The following is a 9,712-nucleotide window of genomic DNA, read 5'->3' as shown; positions in this document are numbered from 1 at the left end:
AGATACTGACAGAAAAAAATCCGCAAAAGGGACGAAATCCCAGTCTACCAGCGCCTTTCTGCTCTGCCGACGATCTCCGATATCTGCCGGGAAATCACAGATACTTGCGGCTGAGAGCAGAGCCGGTTTTCACTGGGAGTGAAGACCTGTGCATCAAGAAACACGAACGGCAAAGGCTGGGCAGCAGCGGGGGATGGGGGAAACGGACTCAGAGTGTGGGATGAATGTCAAGGTGAAGCACATGGCTATTGCACCTCGAAGTCAGAGAAATGCGAAGGACGGAAAGTAGAGTGGGACGCGAAATCGAGGAAAAGGAAACGAATGGACGGCATACACATATATCAGTCACTGTGTCACGTACCAAACGTAGTAGCCGGACATGACAATGACTCGTAATGAACGGGCCAGCCGGTCCCGGCCGGACTTTCCAAAACATCCCTTTACCAACGGACCAGCCGGATGCATACAAATGGCTTGCGGGCACGGCGTCTCTTGCCGCGGCAGCTACCTACGGCAGCCTTCTGGGTGTCCCGTCGGCATCACACCATAGTTCCCCAATCTTTACTAGAACAACTGTAATACTGTTACCTGCTTTGATGTTGTACTGTTTGCTTCTATCAGTAGTAGCTAATTGTAAACCTCCACCCTAAGCTACTTGCTCTACCACACAGCTGCTGGTCAGCAAAGCATGCTGTATATACCCCAACCTGCTCCAATGGTAAATTACCTGTGTCCATAATATTAATAAATGACATCTATTGAAATTGAATATGTCAACTCTGGTTAAGCATTTGATTGACTCCAATGGGGCGGTTATTTCAACTCCCATGGGGCATTTGATTCACTCTGGCAGAGAATTTTTAGCTGAGTATGTCAACCACCATGGGCATTTAAATTTGACTATTTTGACTCCATGAAGAATTTGATTGACTTGAGGGGTTATTATGTTTAATTGTAAATGCATTGCCAGAGTTGACATACTCAATTTCAAATGCCCTGGAGGAGTGAACCCAATGCCCCATGGGAGTCAACATATTTGATTTAAAATACCCTGTCAGAGTAAATAAAATGCCCTGGAGGAGTAAACTACATGCGCCGCGGGGGTCAACATATTTGACTCTAAATTTCATGACAGAGTGAATAAAATGCCCTGTCGGAGTGCCCTGTAAGAGAACATATTTAATTTTATATGCCCTGACAGCATGAATAAAATGCCCTGTCGGAGTGAATTAAATGGCCGCAGGGTCAACATATTTGATTTTAAATTCGCCGACGGGGTCAATAAAATGCCCCGTCGGAGTGAATAAACTGCCCCGCGGGAGTTAACATATTTAATTTTAAAAGCCCCGACGGCGTAAATAAAATGCTCCGTCGGGGTGAATTAAATCGCCGCGGGGTCAAAATATTTGATTTTAAATTCGCCGATGGGGTCAATAAAATGCTCCGTCGGAGTGAATAAACTGCCCTGCAGAAGTTAACATATTTAATTTTAAATGCCTCAATGGAGTGAATTAAATACCCCATGAAAGTCAATCAACTGTCTCCCACCCAATTCAAATTTTATATTCCCCATCGGAGTGTATTGAATGCTTTGCAGGAGTCAACATATTTAATTTTACATGCCCCGACGGAGTCAATGAAATGCCCCACCGGAGTTGTGGGGGGAAAAAATGAGCTGTACTGTTATAGCTTCTCAATACATCTTTCCAGCATACTACAACTGTTGTAAAATAGGTTCAAGTTTACTTTGGAAAAGAATTTTGGCGCATGGTGGAGAAATGAGGTTGAATGCATGAAATATCTCACAACATGATATTGTTGACTTTTCTGTATACTTTGCTACCAAATCTCAACATCTGAGCCTTTCTTATACATAGTTAACATATGGCAGAATATATATCCCCTGCTCCAAAGCAGTTTTCTGATGGTTTGGGGGAGCTGGAGCTTGAAAGGGTGAAAATATGACTCTAAACATGAAACCACATTCTTTCTTATTTCCTTTCACTATCTAAATCTTGTTGAAATGCTCCCATACTTTCCCCAAATATAGCCTACATACTTTAGAATCAATTCAGATAGGTGGGGGAAGCAGTTGTGAGGGAAGAAAAAAAAATATAACTTGATGTATGCAAAATGGCATGTTGTGCAACTGGTTTGTATAAAGATTCATGCACCAAATAGCTCTTTCCGAGGTCTGTTCACAAAAACTTCTTCAATCACTGAGAAAACTATTCCAAATGATTCTATTCCTTTCTGGGATCCCCCCAATGTCTTTGTTTTGTTGGCGCGTTGCATCGCCAATGAGCGCGGCGCAGTGCGTAGTTTCAGATGGTGTGTGAATAATGCGCTCCTTCCATATTAGGTTGCCGCTGGCCCATATTTGGTAAGGCGGGCTGCCAGAGTTGTTCTACTTCTAAAAACTAAATGGTGCACACCTCAACTATCTGACCTCCAATTCAGTGGATCTTTCTTTTGTATTATGAGGATTTGTCATGGCTACTAGCAGGACCTTTCATCGATATTGTGCGTTGATTTCTTGACAATATATTTCTTGTTTCTGCAAATCACATATTCCAAGCCATTGCATGTTTCAGTTCACATGGATGGATGATCTGGGCACCAGCTTAAAAATGCTGTAGTGGATTGACTCCTCTATCTTGAATAAATGCTTCGCCAGAGCTGACATTGAATTTTGAATGCCCCATCGGAGTCAATCAAATGCCCCGCGGGAGTCAACATTTTGAATTCTCAATTCCCTGTCAGTGTCAATCAAATGCTCTGCCACAGTCAATAAAGTGCTCTGCTAACTTGACGTATTCAAGATCATGCCACAGATGACCATATTGTGGAGGTCATGTTTTCAATTTCAAGGTCAAACACCCTGATGGGGCCATTGCCGACAGTGCCTTCAATCTCAACCTCAAACACCCCGACGGCAACATCCTCTGTGGTGCTTTCAATTTTAATGACAAACACCCCAACAGAGACATCCCCCGCGGCACCTTCAATTTCAATGTCAAACACCCTGATGGAGACATCCTCCGCGGCGCTTTCAATCTCAACCTCAAACACCCCGATGGTGACATCCCCCGTGGCACCTTCAATTTCAATGTCAAACACCCTGATGGTGACATCCCCCGCGGCGCCTTCAATCTCAACCTCAAACACCCTGACGGAGACATCCTCTGTGGCGCTTTCAATCTCAACCTCAAACACCCCGACGGTGACATCCCCCATGGCACCTTCAATTTCAATGTCAAACACCCCGACGGAGACATCCCCCACGGCACCTTCAATTTCAATGTCAAACACCCCGACGGAGACATCCCCCGCGGCACCTTCAATTTCAATGTCAAACACCCTGATGGTGACATCCCCCGCGGCGCCTTCAATCTCAACCTCAAACACCCCGACGGCGACATCCTCTATGGTGCTTTCAATCTCAACCTCAAACACCCCGACGGTGACATCCCCCGCGGCACCTTCAATTTCAATGTCAAACACCCCGACGGAGACATCCCCCACGGCACCTTCAATTTCAATGTCAAACACCCTGACGGTGACATCCCCCGCGGCGCCTTCAATCTCAATGTCAAACACCCTGATGGTGACATCCCCCGCGGCGCCTTCAATCTCAACCTCAAACACCCCGACGGCGACATCCTCCGCGGTGCTTTCAATCTCAACCAGAGTCAACCTCAAACACCCCGACGGTGACATCCCCCGCGGCACCTTCAATTTCAATGTCAAACACCCCGACGGAAACATCCCCCGTGGCACCTTCAATCTCAATGTCAAACACCCTGACAGAGACATCCCCAACAGAACCATCAATTCCAGTTTGACACCCCAATGGAGCCACAAATGAGTAGACAAGGTGTGAGTAGCTAAATGAAAAGCTTTCATTTCTTAACTACAAGGTGAGTGTTTCCCTGTTGGGACAAAATTCAGTTTTTGGTTGATATGGAGACTATCTTGCAGGAGTTGGATGAGATAAAGATTAAGATACATTATGCTACAGATCTAGATGGATGTAAGTAAGGGGAGAGAGGCCCCAGTTAAATTTTTTTGTAGTTCCATCAGGATGGGCTGAGAGCCCGTCGGTTGAAAAAGTGGTTCCGCCGCGGGAGCATAAACCCTGCCAGGGTCAGAAACCGGCCGCTTCGTTGCCAATGGAACAATGGCAATCAAACCGGCCGCCCCGGCTGACCCGTTCACTACGACTGATTGTCACGTCCGGCTGTTCCGTTGTTATTGGACCCATGTGACTGAACTAACTACGGCATAACGGAAGAAAAGGTTCATAATGACCAAACATGAACCCCATCATGGGGGGCAACCAAAATCAAGACACCAAGTGACCGAGCCTTCAATGACAACAGCAAAAACATACCTGGAGTTGTTCGATCGTCATGCCTTCGTAGTTTTCCACTGTCTTGAAAAGGTCATTGAGATTTGGCATTTCCTGTGAAACAAAGTGGGTCAGCATCGGCTGGGATGGTAGGACCGGAAGCGGAGCAGTGAAAGTGGGGATGCGAGCAAGGGAGAAGGAGCTAGAGAAGGAATTTGGATGAAGGGAATGACGGGATGTGGAAAAGAGAGAAGGGGGGAGGAGATGGCACAAAAAGTCAACCCCGAGTGGGAACGAGCCAAAGAACCAGGAAAGAAGGCAAAAAAATACCCACCTCTTCTTTGGGTAACGACTTGTTGCTCAAGGTCTTCTGCAGTCTGTGCCGCCAATCACGCACTTTGATTGATTCATTGTCTTCAGAACCTTTGGCTGGAAAGAGAAGAACGCGGTCAGCTTCTGACATGGCGAGAAATGAAAGGACAAGTGATTGGATGGGGATGGCGGTGCGAATAGGGTGGTTGAAGATGGTAAAGCATGCGATGAAGGAAAAGGAGTGGTAAAAAGGGAACATCGTTAAAAAAGGCGGTGTCATTCAAAAACATAGAAAAGTGGTGCCCTGGAGTGACATTTGAAAGTCACCAGGGCTGCGGAAGAGGACAATAGAATACATCGCAAAGGTAAAGAAAGCACCGAAACCGAGGAAAATGTGCACAAGAGGCAAGTGAAAGTCGATGCTGAAGATAAAGAGACGCCAAAAGGGAAGTAAAGGAGAGAAGAAAGCGGTAGGGGCTGATAAGGAACGAGATGAAGGGAGAAAAGCACTAGAAAGTGCGGCAAGTGCAAAAAGGTCATAAAAACAACCATAGCCCATGGAAAGTGGCGGTTATTGCCCCAAATTCAAGAGTAGAGAAGCCTAGGGCCCGAGACGATGATTGAATGGCGCCAGCGCCTCCGAAAAGAATGATAGACCACAACAAAATGGACAAAAAGAGGAAAACCGAAGAATGAACAACGCCAGGTATAAATGAAAGCTGATTTTGGAGGCCAAAAGGCAGGCAGAAGAAGGAAGACAATGATAGAAGGTGATACGGTGTGCAAGGAAGCGAGAAAAGTGCTCAAAAGTGCAAAAAGGTCCGAAAAGGAACCGTGGGGTCAAGAAAGTTGGAGGACATCTAAATTTCGAGAACAAAAGGCGCAAAAGCGTTTGGGAGACCCTTGAGAGACAGCAGCGCCTTGGAGAAGATGATAGGACATAAGAGGAAGAAAAGGGGGGTCAAAAGCACAAAAAAGGCGCCAGAGGAGGATGAAAGTTGACGCCATGATAAGGAAAGACACCAGAAGCGATAAAAAGAAGGGAAGGGTGAGGAAGGTGCTTTTGTAAGGCAAAAGCAGCTGTACGATGAAAAAGAATGGGAGAAGCGGAGGGAAAGCAAAGGATGGGTCACGACAGAGGGAAAAGGAAGGTCAAGCAAGAGAGAGGCAGGCAGAAGAGAAGGGAAGAGAAGAGAGAGATAGAAGAGAATGGAAGGAACATCAGAGGACATCCAACAAAGGCAAAACATGAAAATGGGGGTTATGAAAAGCAATCCGATGAAAAGGGTGGAAAACGTCGAGGAAGGGAGGTGCCAAAGCATAGCTCTCAGACGAGGAGAAGATGGCAGAAAAAGGGTCTGGGGCATTCCAAGAGACGAGGAGAGGAAAACAGGGGCAAAAAGGGCAGTTATGGCAACAGCGAGCAAAGACAAAATGAGAACAAGCTAGAGGATCAGAGCAATCCGATGATCCACTCCACTGATCCACCAAGCCACCAGGTCCGCAGAACCACAAAGAAAAGGAAAAGGAAAGCAGACTTACCTTCATCTGCATTGTCATCCCGGTCCCGTTTCGCTTTCTTCACCGGTGGGGGCGACGCAGCAGTCTTATCTGCCACAGCCGCGGCCTTCTTGGGGCTCTTCGTGCTGGGCCCAGCATCTGCGTCATCTTCAGCCTCATCCTCCGCATCCGCCTCAGCTTCACCTTCATCCTCAGACTTGACCATCGCCTGCGACTTTTTGGAACGTTTAGAGGCACCATTGCCATTGGTGGCTTTGGCCTTCCTCGTGGTGCTTCCGGCATCAGCGTCTTTCTTTGGCTTGGCTTTCGCTGGTTTATCGGATTTCTTCCTCTCTTTCTTTTCTTTGACAGATGCAGAAGCATTGTCGCATTTCCTCTTCTTCCCTTGTTTCTGGCCTAGTAAATCAAGGAATTAGCATGGACTCAACGACGACGATAAAACAAAACATGAAAAAAAAACGCGAACCTGCAGCTCCTTCATCTTCTCCATCCTCCGTCTCTGCAAGCTGATCAATCTCAGCATTTTCCTCCATGTCAACCGTATCCTGGATCATAGCCTCCTTCTCCGCGAGCCACTTCGCAGGGTCCAGAGCAATATGATACTCATTCAACAGCTCTGACGACTTTTTGTGGGGCTCCGAGATGTACGACTCAATTTCGTGTCGTTGGAGCTTCGAAATTTCTTTCTCGACTAACCATGCATTGCATGCAACGTGTCACGTCAGGGCGGAGAACGCATGGTCAAAAAAAAAAAAAGGAAACACACTGGTCACCCAAAGGGAAGAACCTGACGTGGCCTTTTTGCTGCTGGGGCGTTCGAGAGCGACGCTGGGGTGGACGTTGTCTGGGTACACGACCTAGATGTAGATTCAGGACCTGGTTGGACGTAACTCGACGCGAGGAAGGGGGCTCTCACCATACCGGGCCACGGTGGGAAGCCGCGCACTTTGCCTAGGACCGTGTCGTTGATGTTGTACGTGGTGGCCACTTTGGCCTGCTGGGCTTTGCTACTTTTCTTGCTCATCGTGGCTAGAGACGAGTGCGATGTGGCAGACGGTGAGGAGGGATGTTAGGAAACTGAAAAGGATGATGATTGAAGTTTGTTGAAGCACGAGACAAGCGGCCTCGGCTATTTCCGGTCACCTTTGCGCACAGACCTGCCGCTTACCAGGGACAACAATCTGCAACATCTATTATCTATTAAAGACATGAGGGGCCAACTTCGATATCACGGCTACGACCGATGGTTGTACACTGCCGACTCCCAGTTAGCATAAGCACTACGCATACAAATGTGAATACTGTACTAATATGACCAAGTCTTCAGGCCCTTTAGGGTGACACCTTTTGACTGTCTCTTCATCCCTTCGATAGCTGATGTGATGCATGACAAAGAGTATGCTCTCTTCATCCAGGTGCATTGGCTGTCCTGAACAGAGGCCCATTGACAATTTGAAGTTCAAAACCAACTGCAATTTGTTAGCATACATTGATACAATATTTTCCTGGGACTGGGGTACGTGCGTCATTTTCTGTTTCTCTACTTCAAATCTCTAACACATCTCACAGTATTCAATTCATGCTTGTGTCTGTTCACCGCATGATTACTCTGCATCACCAAGCATCATGAGTTGTGACATGCCAACATCGAGTCGAGGCTTCATAATACTAACAGCAATCAATAATAGGATATGCTATTCAAGCACAGCGCTCACTGTCTTGCAAATAATGTGAATTTTGTTACATCCCAACTACAGAAAGCAGCCCATTGCGCCTCCTGCCAGTGAATTGCCTTTGCCGTCGTTGGCCTACGTTTGAGGCCTCCCTAAATCAGACCAACCATTGTCTCATTTTCCTCAGCCATGTATCCTTGACGCCGCCCTGGTCATGCATCACATAGCCTCAAAGCACTGGCACCACTCTCGCCTCCCCCCATGCGACTTCTGTTGACCCTGGCCTTGCCACTGGTTGACACTCTTCACAACATCGTGCATGCCGCATCATCTTCATACTAGTGTTTGGAAGTCCGGTCTCGTGACTGGAAAAAGACCATAACCAGACCGGACCAAGACCGCAAAAGACCGGACCTGCGGTTACGGTCTTTTATTTTTGAAATGTAAAGACCGCAAAAAAACCGGTTAACGTGAACCAGTCTTGACCGGTTTGGACCGGTTTTTTGTAGCCCCTTAAATACCCTTTAAAACGCACCCAAGAACGTACGATTTGGTAAAAAAACGAGAGAGATATGAATTAAAATGTAAATTACTTTTGGGAATAATAGATGTACCAGACTTATTTTATAGAAGCACCAATTCCTAACGGAATTTAACGTTCTTGGGCTCGTTTTGAAGCTATTAGAGATGTTAATAAATTTACCGATTCATAATCTTAAAATATTGGCCTAAAGACCGGTCATAAACCGGTTAAAACTGATGCAGACCGAAACCGGTCCGGTCTGGTCTTTTGACTTCTGGGGAAAAGGCAGACCGGTTACAGTTACGGTTAACGCCCCTGGGCATCAAAAAACCGGACCGAACCGGACTTTCAAACACTACTTCATACTCATGTCTCTCACTGGCACCTTTCTTTCTCCCTCCACGTCCTCAAAGCATGAATCCTCACACCCTTTTCATCTGTGCAGATGTTCTGGACGCCTCTACTTCGGGCACTCCCTCTCTGCCTTGTCTAATAACTTATGAAGCTAATACAATAACATTGATAGCATCTGGCTCAATCAAGCACAGGCAGTCTTTAATGTAGCGGAGAACAGCACCAAAGCTTCACCCTTGTCGCCGTCGACTCAGGATGTGGGAATAAATGTATGTCCCCTTCTTTCTCTCTTATTTACCACTGACCATGGTATTAGTAACCCAAAGCATGGCCTGAGCCCTGCTGTCTTGAACCCAGCACAAGTGTGTATGACCTAACAGCAGTGTGTATCACCCCACACATCTGTTTCAGGCCCAACACTGGTGCCTACAAACCAACACCAACAATTAGAGCCAAACACCAGCATGCATGACCAGCACCGAAGCTTCGCCCCTCCTTGTTGTCCTCAACCTGGGATGTGGGTGTACACAAAAGGTCAAAGCAGGAACACACAGCAAATCTGAAGACCACTCCACCATTGGGCCACAACATGAGAAGGTAGACAGCCAGACACACCAACAAACCAACTCACCACAAACGACTGGGCAGCTACAGATGGCGAGAATCTGGTGGGAACTCTAGAATGTGTATCCAGGGTAAAGTTGGGGTCTCCAACTGTTCTCGAGGAGCAGCTATAGCCTCTGCCATCGCCTCTTTTACAATACATCTAGCATTGTTTCCTGTACCAGATGTTGTTCCTATAAACTTTACACAATTCCAGGAGTACAAGAAGTGTTCAAAACAAAAAAGGACAGAGTAAGTATTCCTATACATAAAATTCAAACAAAGTCTAGCAGAAGGTCCACATCTCGATGCCGTCGTTATCTACCCAACATGTCTTTCATATATACAATGTGTCATCATTGGATTTGAGGAGTG

At 46.7% G+C, this 9,712-nt stretch overlaps 3 protein-coding genes across 3 annotated transcripts; 1 reads left to right on the top strand and 2 right to left on the bottom strand.

Annotated features, from left to right (window-relative positions):
* Nucleotides 1-6,116: 6,116 nt before the first annotated feature.
* LACBIDRAFT_317748 (uncharacterized protein) lies at nt 6,117-7,208 on the bottom strand (the record flags this gene model as incomplete). Its single annotated transcript, XM_001890286.1, has 5 exons — nt 6,117-6,142; nt 6,206-6,580; nt 6,651-6,875; nt 6,951-7,041; nt 7,101-7,208. The coding sequence occupies 5 exons, from the start codon at nt 7,206-7,208 to the stop codon at nt 6,117-6,119; spliced, it is 825 nt and encodes a 274-aa protein (XP_001890321.1).
* Nucleotides 7,209-7,570: 362 nt separating this feature from the next.
* Nucleotides 7,571-7,788, top strand: LACBIDRAFT_317747 (uncharacterized protein; the record flags this gene model as incomplete). The annotated part of the gene is made up of 2 exons (XM_001890294.1): nt 7,571-7,700; nt 7,754-7,788. The coding sequence occupies 2 exons, from the start codon at nt 7,571-7,573 to the stop codon at nt 7,786-7,788; spliced, it is 165 nt and encodes a 54-aa protein (XP_001890329.1).
* A 711-nt stretch (nt 7,789-8,499) lies between these two features.
* On the bottom strand, nt 8,500-9,325 carry LACBIDRAFT_335419 (uncharacterized protein; the record flags this gene model as incomplete). The annotated part of the gene is made up of 4 exons (XM_001890285.1): nt 8,500-8,535; nt 8,807-8,869; nt 9,040-9,107; nt 9,169-9,325. 4 exons carry the CDS (start codon nt 9,323-9,325, stop codon nt 8,500-8,502), a joined length of 324 nt encoding a protein of 107 aa, XP_001890320.1.
* Nucleotides 9,326-9,712: the final 387 nt, after the last annotated feature.

This window comes from Laccaria bicolor, genomic scaffold, assembly GCF_000143565.1.
Source record: "Laccaria bicolor S238N-H82 LACBIscaffold_87 genomic scaffold, whole genome shotgun sequence".
Classification (NCBI taxonomy): Eukaryota; Fungi; Basidiomycota; class Agaricomycetes; order Agaricales; family Hydnangiaceae; genus Laccaria; species Laccaria bicolor.
The sequence above is the reverse complement of the archived record's forward strand: the minus strand, read 5'-3'. Positions and strand labels throughout refer to the sequence as shown.